The following is a 12,911-nucleotide window of genomic DNA, read 5'->3' on the forward strand; positions in this document are numbered from 1 at the left end:
ATTTCAATGTCAAACAATGAGCGAGAGTCACGTGTCGATACAACATATATTACTTATTTGCATAATAAAATGGGGAATGTAATATTGATAACAGTAAAAATGTGTTTCCATTACTTTATTACAATTATTGTATACAAAGTGAATTAAAATCACTCAAAGAGAACGCAATTACCATTTTTCAGTGGTTGCACCTCCCCAACTTTGAACAGTAGCAGATGGTGTAGTAGACCATTCTTCAGTTGCCTAAAATTATACAAATAAAATTTAAGAATTAAATTTTTTTTTCTTTTTTAGTGAAAGGAACAATTACATGTGAACATTATAATTAAAAGATTAAACATACTTGAGACGCCCAATCACCACCGGTTTGGAACGCTGGTGCAGCAGTAGCAGCAGGAATTGCTGCTGGTGCTGGTGCTGCTACTTCATCTGCCCAATTTTCAGCAGGTACAGCATCAGCGTCAACTTCATTAGCCCAACCAGGTTCTGCTGTAGTTGTTGCTTCAACAGGAGCCACGAATTCCTTAGCCGGTGCAATTTCTTTTGCTGCTTGTTCTTCTTTCTCAGCCTAAAGAAGATTTAACATTATGTTTCATTCAAAATTAACTTTTAAATTGAACAAATAATAATCAATAAATATACAAACCTCTTCGGGATCTCTATAAAAGAATAAATCAACGACAACATCCCATTTGGTTTCACGTGGGATAGAACCTCTTAGTCGTAAAACTTCTCTGGCAAGAAGCCACCACATAAGACCAACACTATGGAAACTCTTAGTATTGCAGGGAATAGCAATGTCGACAAAACGTAAAGGTGAATCAGTATTGCAAAATGCAATAACAGGAATGTTCACATAGCTGGCTTCAGTAATAGGTTGGTGATCAGTAGCTGGATCAGTTACAATGAGTAAACGTGGCTCCCGAAAAGCAGCCTAAAGTTAATACATAAAATTATTATAATATTTGTATATATCTTCACTTGTTATTATATTTTTTTTTTTAAATAAAATCAGAAAAGATTAAGCCAAAAAAAGCAACAAGTATTGATTCTGTATGAAAAATAATCATCATAAATTGAAAAAATAATACAAAATGTAATTGCAAGCTGATTTCATAACATTTAACACCTGAATTTGATTAGTGAATGCACCAGGCGTAAAACGTCCAGCAATAGGAGTGGCACCAGTATGAGCTGCGAATTTCAAAACTGCTCTTTGTCCAGCTGGACGACAACTGATAACAGATACTTCGCTAGGATGCTCAATGGCAACCACAGCACGTGCAGCCAATAATAATTTTTCCCATGTGTGACGAAGATTGATAACATTAACACCTGCACCTAATAATTAATATATGACAGCTAATTACTATAATTATTGATAGATTTTTCTATATATAAATTATACGACAAAAATTAAATTCTTATATATAAATTATACGACAAAAATTAAATTCTTATATATAAATTATACGACAAATATATCTTACCATCGACTCTCTTTTTATACACATACTGTTCCATCTGGAAATTTACATTTTCTGCACCTAAATGAGTGCATGCAGCCAACATTTTGGTTACATCGTCCTCTTTGAGGGCTAACACTTCTAGACCTCCTGACATCTTAACGTTGTGGTTGAATTACGATTAACCTGCAATACATAAATATAATTAAAATATCAGCAATCCGTAATCAAAAAATTAGCATTGTTAATTTTTAAACGATTATTTTTATTAATTATTATTATATATTTGTACATATTAATTATATATACACGCATACATATATAGAAAAAGCTAACCTCAAATTATTTTTAATATAAAAAAACATTCTTTAAAAATAAAATTATATTACGATTATTTCTCATACTGTAAAATAATAATAAATTTATATGTACAAAATGTGATTTTTTACATATACATATATATACGTTTTATTAACTAGCCACGTGTATCAGTACAAAATAAACTTCTGATTTTATTAAAAGTGCATATTATTACAAATTTTATTAAAGTATATATGCCAAAAAGTTTTAAATAGGTAATTATGCAGAAATTCTTTGATAATTGAAAAAAATGTAATAAATAAAATAAAATATTAATTCTAAACTTACGTTATACAATGCCACTAGGAGACTTCCAATCGGAAAGGAAGTGAACACGTTAGCTTCGTTTTAGAAGCGAAGATAAAGATGGAAACTGTAACTACACTAGTTTTTTCATTATAAAATTTATATATTTAAAAGTAATAATTAGAAAAAAATAGTCATGTTAAATTATTATTTATTTAATAATATTTGTTTATGAGAAAAATTTAATGATATATATGAAATATATTTAAAAATAATGAGAGAACCGGAAGTTTTAAATTTTGGTTTGAAAAACTTAGGGATGAGAGAAATTTTGGAAGTATTGGTAAGATTGTCAGCCACGTCTGATGAATGCCCCTAGACGCCATAAGAGTACGCCACGTTCATGTCTCTTATTGTCAGTAACCTGCAGTAACCCATTTACCGGCACAACGATAGGGATTTGTAAAATAATCATAAATATTTCTCTTAGACAAATCTAATGATAAAAAGTATGTTTCGAAGTTATCTAAATACTATAATATGGAGTTCCACGCTATTCTTGATTTTACACATTCGTTTTCTTAATGCCGCCGACCTCGTGGATCCGGATTTAAGTTTAAAGATAGTGGAAAAACATATTGACTTGCAATCACAATTAACGAAGATCACAACGAGAGTTATATTAGAAAATGGAAGTAAAGATCGACAAATACGGCATTTTTTATTTGCTATTGATCCTGGCCACAAAGGCACTCTCAGCTACATATCTGCTCAACGTGAATCTGGAAGAATAGAACTTAAAGTAAAAGAAGCTAAAGTAGACAAACATCCAGATAAGATTTTTTATTCTATCGATCTTAAAGATCCATTATCGCAAGGTCGTACAATGTCTGTAGAAGTAGAAACTATATTTACTCATGAACTTATACCACATCCTAAACAGATTACACAAAAAGAAAAACAACTTGTGAAATACATAGGAAATGTTTACATTTATTCTCCTTATGCAGTTGGAAAACTGACTACAACAGTATCATTACCTAGTCGCAATGTTGAAAGTTATTCAAAGATAAAACCTGTGTTCCAAAGTGATTCTACAATTACATATGGTCCATATGAGAAGTTATCTCCATTTTCTTATGAAGAATTAACAGTACATTTTGAAAATAATAATAAGTTCCTTACGGTTACTAGAATTGAAAGGTCTATTGAAATATCGCATTGGGGTAATATAGCCGTAGAAGAGAGCATAGATTTAGTACATACAGGTGCTCAACTAAAAGGATCTTTCTCTCGCTATGAATATGCTCGTGAAACTAAATCTGGACAAGCAAGCATACAAAGTTTTGATACCATTCTGCCTGCTGCAGCTTCTGACATTTATTATAGAGATGAAATTGGGAATATTTCTACATCACACACACGTATTAAGAAGGATTCTGTGGAATTGAATTTAAGACCAAGATTTCCGTTATTTGGTGGATGGAAGACACGTTACACGATTGGTTACAATGTACCGAGTTATGAGTACTTATTCCATTCTGGAGATCAGTATGCACTAGAAATGAGATTATTGGATCATATCTTTGATGACATGGTTGTAGACGAGTTAATTGTAAAAATTATTCTACCTGAAGGATCACGTAACATAAAATTAAATTTACCGTATCCAGCAACACGTCTGCCAGATAGTTTACATTATACTTATTTGGATACTACAGGCCGTCCTGTAATTTCTGTTACTAAAAAGAATTTAATTGAAAATCATATTCAAAATTTTCAACTAAAATATACATTTCCCCGTCTTTTAATGTTACAAGAACCATTACTTGTAGCACTTGCTTTATATTTACTATTTTTGTTTGTTATAACATATGTAAGATTGGACTTTTCAATTGATAAAGATGAAATATCAGAAAGTAAATTACGTATTGCGGGTCAATGTGAGAAAATATTAGCTGCACAAGATCGTAGAGTTACCTCATACAATGAATTAGATGACCAACTAAATTATTTGAAAACAAGTAAAGATGCTAATGCATTTTTGTCTGCTGTAAAAAGCATTAATCAAGAATACAAAAGTGCAACAAATGCTGTTACTGAAATTGCTCAACGTTTAAAGGGAGAATCAGGGGATATGCATGAACGTGTTCAAGAACTCCAAAAATATGACAAAATATTGAAAGAATTGTACAATCAACAACAATCATTATATGTAGATAAGTTAGTTCCAGGAAAAATTGGACGTCAGCAATTTGTTGAAGCAGAAACAGCTATTACAAAGAAAAAAGAAGAATGTGTAGAAAAAATAAATTCTATCGTTAAGTCACTTCAATAATACAACTTTCAGGATTATTTGTTTAAAACATTAATGCGTTTCAGAACAAAAGACTTAGTAATAATGGTGCATTTGCAATACAGTAAGTTTATTATCACGTTTGTAAATTAATCTTAAATAAATTTAAAAAACTATAAATGATTATTGCATAATAAATAATATGGCATTAATTGTACTATAAGATTTGTAATAAAGAAGCGTATAAAAATAATTCACACTTCGGTTCCTTAAATATATTGATTTATCTATTTATACAAATCTTTTGTTATGATAAAATATTAAATATAATTTTAAAAGAAAATTATAATATAATTTAATATTATTGTTATAATTACTTAATAGTTGTTTTTATTTTTATCTATAAATTTATTTCATTTAAAAAATAAAATTCAATAATCGAAATCTATTTTTTTTTAATGCAATACAGTAACACAAAATATCAAACTATCGTATAATCGTTTTAATATCGATAGAGAAATCTCGAATTTGTTATCATATCGCATTCTCTCGGTTGTCACCCCTGAAGTTTATCTCTTAACAAATTTCGCAAATGAAGTGTCGGTCTTAATAAAAATCGCACCAATGATAGCAAAGTATTATTTTTAACATAAGGGAAATGAAAACATCAAACTTTGGAAACAGTACAATCGTCCATGTGTCAACTCATAGAATCTGTTATCTGAAGGACACCTGCTAACCTCTCAGGGTGTGCCGTGCCTTTTTTCGATTGTCATTCAATAATCATATTTTATGCTTGCTGCCAGAATGACTAATTTACGCAAATTTATAGGTATCATATATATCTTTTTTATTTTAATTATTTTTTCTTATAAATGTAGCTATATTATAATTATTACGATATCCATGTTTATGTAAAAAAACATTGAAAAAATGTGAGATTACATTAATGTGATCATTAAAAGTATACTCCATATAATTTCATATTTTGACAGATATCGGAGCAAATCTAACCGATCCTATGTATCAAGGAATCTATTATGGTTCACAGAAACATCAACCGGATTTAGATAAAGTTTTGGAGCGTTGCTGGGACAATAATCTTTCCAGAATTATTATTACTGCGGGTAATATGGAGGAATGCAAAAAAGCTTTAGAAATAGCTAAAACGGATGGTGAGTTTTCTTTTTCTTTTCTTTCTTTTTTTATTTTTTTATTTTTTTGTTTGTAAATAAATAAGCATGCAAGAAATCTGTGGTGACCAGGTGTCAAGATACTATTAAAGAAATGGAGCATTGTTACTGTCGCGTCTCTCTATCAGGAACGATATAAAGCTATCTGTACATAATTCTCATGACTATGAGTAAATAGATTTTATATTATATAAAATAACTTATATTTATTGTCATTAGATTTTAATACGATCATTGTGCAAGAAGGAAATGCTGAGAGAGAGATGCAATAGTTGCTGTGATTCTGTTCTGTATCTGCAACAAGAAAATGCATGCAAATGGTATTATACATTAACTTATGCTATAATACAAATATTTCTGAGGTACAATATTTTTATATTATTTTATCAATAAATTTGACTGTAACACAGCTGAATATATTTAAATGTATATTTCAGAAAGATTATTTTCAACTGTTGGTTGTCATCCAACTAATTGTAATGAATTTGAAGAGTATGAAAACCCAGAAGACTATCTTAAATCATTGTCAGATCTAGCAATGGAAAATAAAGATAAAGTAGTAGCTATTGGAGAGATGGGTTTAGATTATGATAGATTGCAATTTTGTTCAAAGGAGATACAAAAAAAGTATTTTGAAATGCAATTATCTTTATGTTCAATATTAAAATTACCAATGTTTTTACATTGTCGCAATGCCAGTGAAGATTTCGTACGCATTCTGAGAAAGCACAAGGATAAAATAACTCCTGGTGTAGTGCATTCTTTTGATGGCAATCCAGAAGAGGCTAATTCTATTTTACAATTGGGATTATATATCGGTATTAACGGATGGTAGGCAGTTATTATATATTTGTACATTTGCTATTATTTAAACTTGTATTTTTCAGTAATTCATGTTAACAGTTCTCTCAAAACAGAAGATAATCTCTTCTCGGTGACTACTATTCCATCAGATAGGCTTATGATTGAAACAGATTGCCCTTGGTGTGAGGTCAGGGCAACTCATGCTTCCGCAAATGATGTCATTACTCATTTTCCTTCTGTTAAAAAAGAGAAATGGCGACCTGATCGTATGGTTAAAGGAAGAAATGAACCATGTACGATAGTGTAAGTAATTCGTGATATTAACATGTTTTATAAGATCAAAAGGTAAAAAAAATATTATTTATTTATCCTTATTTGCAGTCAAATACTGGAAGTACTTGCTCGTATTAGGGATGAAGAAGAAGAATATCTCTGTAACCAAATATATAAAAATACAATGAAAGTATTTTTTCCAAACGATTTATAAGATGTGTCACAGTGAATGAGTATCACAATGAATGAATATTTGCATGATTGTCGAGAATGTGCTATCCATACGCATTTTATATGCGTGCCGTATTCATAATGAATAATCAGGGATATAAATTGAAAGATCGTGTAAGCAAGAAAAGAATTCACCAGAGGCATTTACTGATAAAAAAAAAATCCAGAAACCACATTTTTACATGCATAGCTTCGTGGTTATCTTTAGATACCACATTCCATTGATCTCTTCCTACATAAAACAACAATATAATAAATAAGCATATATGAACAAATTTTTTGATGTATTTGGTTTATTGTAGACTATGTCTGCAAATTAAATTCATCAAAAAATCTGTTCATATGTGCCTACCTATTCTTGTTAAAATTATTACTATTGCCAACCACCTTCTATCAAGATGCACTATCATTGGTATTATTATAATTCTTATTAGTATCATTACTAATTAATATTATCATATTTATTAATAATAATTGTTTATTGCTAAGTTTATTAATATTATTTACTATATGAGTATTATCTATATACTTGTATTTAACACTAATTGCTAAAACTCATAGAATTATAAAATTAAGCAAGTCGTTTTCTCTATATTTGTTTTTATTACTACTGTGAAAACATTTACAAATTGTAATTTTTTAATATTTTGTTATTTTCTATGTAATGTTGTTTTAACATTTAAAAATTGTAGTTTCTAAATGTTTGTGAAAATATGGAAAAAATTATAATTTTATTTAATATATTATTTAATGAGTATACTAAAAAAATCAAATACATTAATCAATATATTACAAAAAATATTAAATGAGTTTGGTACCAAATTAAGATTTAGTTCTTATTAACATCTATTTCACAATAATAATGAAAAGTTACAAAAAAGAACTTCATATTTACGCAGAATCTTCGTCGTACTAATTTAAAACATTATGAAATATTTTAAATGCCAAAATTGGACAAGATATATTTTTGGAATATCACAGGTACGATGGCCGTCATGACATGATCATTGAAACTATGCAACCTTTTCACATCTTAACAAATAAATGCAGAGATAGAGGTAATTTCATTAACAATGAAATTAGTTGGAAAGTAAAGAATTCAGTTTGTTCATGAAACTTTAGAAAGTGACTGCATTTTTTCATATACCCAATGATAAGTTTGACTAGCATATGTCTGTGTCACATCTATAGCTCGATTGGCATAATTCTGCAGATTTTCTGGACTGAGGTCACCACTAAAACAAAACGAAAAAAGAAAAAAAAAGAAACAAAAAATTAAATTTTTAGTGTTATATAATTTGATATTATATTAAACTTACACAAAAACATTTGTTCGTAACCAATGACTTGCAAAATCGAAGGTTTCAATAAGTTTCTCTCCCGCTATTATTGAATAAGTTTTAGCAAGTTGAAATCCTTGAATACTTTGCTTTTGAATTTGTTCTATCATTCCCGGAAAATAATGTTCGATCTACAAAGAAATAAAAAATTCACACATTTGGCATAAAAAAAAAATAGTTTAAAAATTATATATATATATATGTGTGTGTGTGTACATACTGTTTCATGTACCATAGGGCCATGTTTCTCTACATGTGCTGCTGCATTATTATATAATCGTATAGAAAGGTTCCTTGTCACAATATATAAATCTTTTCCTAATTTGATATACGGTGTAGAGAAGTTAACAGCAGCTTTATAATATTCTGGTGAACTATCTTCTATAGTTTTAGTTATTTTACTAGTATACATTTCGGTCATCGACCAGATTTTCAAAGCTTGTGCAGTTATTCCACTATTTTTTAATAATTTTCCTGTATTCGAAGCTAAAACAAATAATAAGCAAAATAATTACTACTAGTAATAGATAAAAAAAAATATTTGTTAATTATAAAACTTACCTTCAAAACTACCATGTTTTTGACAGTCATAAATTAAAATAGTACCAATAAGTAATAACAGAAGTATACTTCCTCTTTTCCAAGGGAACTTTCTATCAGTGGAAGCAGTCATTTTCTTTAATATTGCCTAAGAAAAAAACGTAAAACAAAATTTATGATAAATTTGTGTTTCAAAGATAAAATCAATATCAAACAATGCCAAGGTTTCAAATTGTATTAACGGATTTACTATTGGCGAGAAAAGGCGAAAAAATTGTTATCTAATCCTCCATTAGTTACATATTACAGAGATGAGAATAATCGATTATAAATTTTACATCGTTTGCTTACTTTAGAGATTGAAAAAGAACGAAAATATTTGCTTAATTATATAAAAAGTTGACGTAGGAAATAGAGAAGCGATCGTTTCGTATATGTCGTCGAAGATAATAGATACAACCGTACATACCATGTCAATGTCGTTACTGGCGGTGTCGAGGGGTTAACATGCGATCGATAGTATGCACTCGAAAAATAACTTAACCTCAAAATTAAATAAATGTAAAAAAAATCTGACCAAAACAACTCGTGATTTACGATTTAAAAATATTCGAATGATTATATTTAACGTTTATTTATATTATCAATCGTTTTCGAGTGATAATCAACCAATAATAACATTTACTTGGCGTTATATTATTGGACCAAGTGTATTAGGAAGCGTTTCTATTGGCGCGCTTTTTTTTCAAGAACATTATATATACAAACACGTATCACACGATGTTAAAGCTAACCGAGAAGATCAAAGTTCGTCTTTAGTTTCTTTAATTCCGTCTGAAATTTCTCTGGAAAGATTTACGCGTTCTGCTTTCGAATGGAATTTACGACGTAACAGGATTTGTTCGATTTATGGTTTAGTTTTAGTAGTTTCTTTTTCTATTCGAGCGTTAGTAATATTCCATGTTATATATACATACTCTATTAACTTAACGGAAAAAGATTTCTTCGAAATATTTTTGAAATACCTTTTTACATTAATACAGGAAATGTATTTTTTTTTCTTTTTTTTTTTTTTTTCAACAAATCATTGACCATCAAAAGTTGCAGATATTTAGATATTTTTTTCCTTATTATTTATTTCAAAATTTATTTGTTACTTTTTAAATCAGATAAATAATACTAAATAAAAATTAGGATATCATATATATATATATATATATATATATATATATATATTATGCAATAAAACATGAATAATTTTATTGCAAATATTCTGATTATAAAATATATCTATACATCTTTTAATGGAAGTGGTTTTATCATGTTTAATAGTAATATTTATAACAGAATTTTGAGAAAAATTATAAAATATATTGAACTTACTTTGCATATTTTAGTACAAGAATGAGCAAGGCTTTCTTCTTTCCCTCTTTTCCACTTCTCATTAGTATTTTGGAAGAATAAAAGAGTTTCTTTGAAAGATTTTGTTTTCAGATTTGAATATAAAGAATCCCATCTGTTATCTATAAAAAGTCAAATAAAAATGTTCAATCATTGAAACTTAATTAAATTAAATGAAATTAAATTATAAATAATATATACTTACCAATATATGTTAAAAGAAGATTAGATTGATATAGATTCTTTGGATAAAGAGATCTCCAAGTAGAAAGGCAATGGACATCTGTAATAATACAAGCTGCAAGTGCTTTTACTAATTCATCTCTATAGCTTTGAGTTATTTTCTGGTTGATTTTACCAATCAGTATTTCAAAGAATTTGGAATAATTTATACTTTTATTTTTGAACAATATTGACTAAAAAAAAATTGTATAATAACTTTTTGCTATTATTTTTAATCTTTATATTTTAATTACTTCATAAAAAGAAACTCACTCTCAATTTTTCAATGCTAATATCTATTTCCTTTCCTACAGTAAGAGGAATGTTAAATTTTCCAAAATAAGTATCTTCGATTATATTTAAATAAAGATCTGGATTCAAATCTTGTACATCCTCATGACCAAAGACAAGATCATTTAGTATTTGTACAACATAGTTGGCATAACTTTTTGTTATCAATAGAGGAGACATTACTTCATGCCATACTTTTAAACCAATAGCCAAGTCTTTTTCGCCAGCTTGTGATAGTGCCCAAAGTAAGGATAAACCTATGGCTTTTCTATTTTGATAAGAGTTTCTTACACTGATTAGTTTAGAAATGTTTGCTATAGTCATTTCTGGATTCACACGTGCCAAAAGTTGCAAAAATATTTTATGACCCACAACAGCCGTTCCTTTGGCCATATCTGTAGCCATAGTAGTCAAAGTAATTTCATAAAAAAGTTGAGTGGTTTGTTGACCCGCCATTGTAACGGCTCTTTCCATGGTAGATGATATTGATTTTGGTACGATACATAATGGATAATCTTTAGGTTTTCCGGAAAATATGGCATCTTCTTTCTCAATTGGTATCTTTATATTAAGATATGCAACGAGATTCTTTAACCATATTAGTGGAGCTTCTGGATATTGGAGTCTACCAGTAGTTAAGATATTTGAGAAATCATCTACATTTATCTGTAAACATAATAAAAGCAATATATATATATATTACGTTATAATACAAAAATCAAATTTTAAATAAAAATCTATGTATATACCGCATTAAGTGCATCCTTTATCGTCTTTGGTGGTTTCTCCTTGGGTTCTTGCTTTTTTTTTTCTGCCTGTTGTTGTTGTTGTTGCTGTTTTTGTTGCCTCTTTTTTTCTTCATTCTCCTTTGTTTTATTGTCCTTCTCCTTTGCTGGTTTTTTATTTTCCTTATTGCTATCCAAATTGTCGTACAAAGTTTTCACTTGACTTAGTGGAACTAAAAGAGAAATAGTTATAATCTTCCACACTTTCACTCAATGAAAGTTATTTTTTAATTGCATGTATGGTGTAGAGATGACCCACATTTCTAAATACGGTTTGATAAGTATGCAAATATATTGTATGGAGACAATAATAAGTCATTATTCAAAAATTTATTAAAGGATCAAAAAGAGTTAAATTTTATTGGTAAAAAAAGGTAATATTGATAAACATTGATTTAGGTTAAATGTTGTCTTACGGAAATCTTCGACTTTTGGCGCGTTTTCGATAAATTTCTTCTTTTCGGCCTTCGTCAATTTAGTTGGCTTTCCATTAGAGCGATCTTTTTTATTTTTTCCAACTACTTTCCAGCCGCCAGACGACATCGTGCAACGAACGTGATAAACAATAAGGCAAATGACAACACTGTCTCGAAGGCACTGAAGTGGCGTTTGTTGGCAGTTTGTTGCCGACTGAAACGTTGTACGTGTCACGCATGCGCACTTTCATATTTGCCACGCGCTGACTTTTACTCTGCCATTAATAAAAAAAAAATGTTTTTTTTATGTACATCTCGTGAGCAGTAGATAGATGTTTTTCGGTAATAGGATAATTAAAATGATGATATTTATTAGAGGGAAGGTAAGTATAATTGTTTCTTTAAATTTAAAATCAAAACAAAAGTTAAAAAAATTCATTGAGAACTCTTTAGAAGAATTCCTTTTAAAATAATTATAACGGTTCATCACATAAATATGATTATTGATTAACAATATTTATATTACTTCGTCCCAGAAGTTTAAATATAGAAGCGATGTATGTGTTATATTATTAAACGATGACGCATTGATCCGCGTCATCGTTTTTAATTTTTTTTTATATCACTCACGTGACTTCTATGAAAAAAATTTCAAATTATTTTTCACGGATGATCCAAAAAACATTTTACTGAATTCAATTGTAAGTAGTGTTAGTGAGTCGAATTTGAGGGAAATAGTAGGCTATCCGATGTTTATTATAGATAGATTTAAAAATGGCGGGCCAGCAAAAAAGGAAGTTAGAAATAGTAAAATTTTGAAAAACAAAATTAAAACTTAAAATATTTTTAATCTGACATAATTTATAAATTTCATGCTTTATTGTTTTGTTTTTTTAAATGATTTTTTATGTAGCATCGTTCTTAAATTCATGATGCTCATTATACAGAATATTATATTCTAATGATCGCGGTAAAAAAGAAATATAGAAAAGTTCTCTCAAGTAGATATCGATAGGTTGGTATGGGGGGCGTTAGAAGTTTCAAATT

At 28.8% G+C, this 12,911-nt stretch overlaps 4 protein-coding genes across 4 annotated transcripts; 2 read left to right on the forward strand and 2 right to left on the reverse strand.

Moving 5' to 3' along the window:
* Positions 1 to 100: 100 nt before the first annotated feature.
* Positions 101 to 2,237, reverse strand: LOC124425807 (40S ribosomal protein SA). Its single transcript, XM_046966719.1, has 6 exons — positions 2,115 to 2,237; positions 1,491 to 1,652; positions 1,130 to 1,341; positions 647 to 934; positions 344 to 568; positions 101 to 243 (listed from the first exon to the last, which is right to left on the reverse strand). The coding sequence occupies exons 2-6, from the start codon at positions 1,621 to 1,623 to the stop codon at positions 169 to 171; spliced, it is 933 nt and encodes a 310-aa protein (XP_046822675.1). The 5' UTR covers positions 1,624 to 1,652; positions 2,115 to 2,237; the 3' UTR covers positions 101 to 168.
* A 194-nt stretch (positions 2,238 to 2,431) lies between these two features.
* LOC124425803 (dolichyl-diphosphooligosaccharide--protein glycosyltransferase subunit 1) lies at positions 2,432 to 4,621 on the forward strand. Its single transcript, XM_046966714.1, has one exon. The coding sequence runs from the start codon at positions 2,572 to 2,574 to the stop codon at positions 4,408 to 4,410; it is 1,839 nt and encodes a 612-aa protein (XP_046822670.1). The 5' UTR covers positions 2,432 to 2,571; the 3' UTR covers positions 4,411 to 4,621.
* A 287-nt stretch (positions 4,622 to 4,908) lies between these two features.
* Positions 4,909 to 7,357, forward strand: LOC124425808 (putative deoxyribonuclease TATDN1). The gene is made up of 5 exons (XM_046966720.1): positions 4,909 to 5,200; positions 5,364 to 5,543; positions 5,999 to 6,392; positions 6,465 to 6,668; positions 6,747 to 7,357. Exons 1-5 carry the CDS (start codon positions 5,161 to 5,163, stop codon positions 6,850 to 6,852), a joined length of 924 nt encoding a protein of 307 aa, XP_046822676.1. The 5' UTR covers positions 4,909 to 5,160; the 3' UTR covers positions 6,853 to 7,357.
* A 241-nt stretch (positions 7,358 to 7,598) lies between these two features.
* On the reverse strand, positions 7,599 to 12,062 carry LOC124425802 (transmembrane protein 214-A). The gene is made up of 9 exons (XM_046966713.1): positions 11,865 to 12,062; positions 11,413 to 11,621; positions 10,646 to 11,329; positions 10,356 to 10,566; positions 10,133 to 10,272; positions 8,771 to 8,897; positions 8,430 to 8,695; positions 8,189 to 8,340; positions 7,599 to 8,104 (listed from the first exon to the last, which is right to left on the reverse strand). The coding sequence occupies exons 1-9, from the start codon at positions 11,989 to 11,991 to the stop codon at positions 7,978 to 7,980; spliced, it is 2,043 nt and encodes a 680-aa protein (XP_046822669.1). The 5' UTR covers positions 11,992 to 12,062; the 3' UTR covers positions 7,599 to 7,977.
* Positions 12,063 to 12,911: the final 849 nt, after the last annotated feature.

This window comes from Vespa crabro, chromosome 7 (assembly GCF_910589235.1).
Source record: "Vespa crabro chromosome 7, iyVesCrab1.2, whole genome shotgun sequence".
NCBI lineage: Eukaryota > Metazoa > Arthropoda > Insecta > Hymenoptera > Vespidae > Vespa > Vespa crabro.

Bases quoted from the DNA above. Each gene is read 5' to 3' on its own strand.
- LOC124425807 (XM_046966719.1), bottom strand. From the start codon at position 1,623: ATGTCAGGAGGTCTAGAAGTGTTAGCCCTCAAAGAGGACGATGTAACC. The intron at 935-1,129 runs GTGTTAAATGTT...TATTAACTTTAG, and splicing joins CATTCACTAATCAAATTCAG to GCTGCTTTTCGGGAGCCACG. The intron at 244-343 runs GTATGTTTAATC...GTATAATTTTAG, and splicing joins GTGGTGATTGGGCGTCTCAA to GCAACTGAAGAATGGTCTAC.
- LOC124425808 (XM_046966720.1), top strand. From the start codon at position 5,161: ATGCTTGCTGCCAGAATGACTAATTTACGCAAATTTATAG. The intron at 5,201-5,363 runs GTATCATATATA...ATATTTTGACAG, and splicing joins TAATTTACGCAAATTTATAG to ATATCGGAGCAAATCTAACC. The intron at 5,544-5,998 runs GTGAGTTTTCTT...TGTATATTTCAG, and splicing joins AGAAATAGCTAAAACGGATG to AAAGATTATTTTCAACTGTT.
- LOC124425803 (XM_046966714.1), top strand. From the start codon at position 2,572: ATGATAAAAAGTATGTTTCGAAGTTATCTAAATACTATAATATGGAGT.
- LOC124425802 (XM_046966713.1), bottom strand. From the start codon at position 11,991: ATGTCGTCTGGCGGCTGGAAAGTAGTTGGAAAAAATAAAAAAGATCGC. The intron at 11,622-11,864 runs GTAAGACAACAT...TTTCTCTTTTAG, and splicing joins GCCAAAAGTCGAAGATTTCC to TTCCACTAAGTCAAGTGAAA. The intron at 8,696-8,770 runs GTAAGTTTTATA...TATTTGTTTTAG, and splicing joins AAAACATGGTAGTTTTGAAG to CTTCGAATACAGGAAAATTA.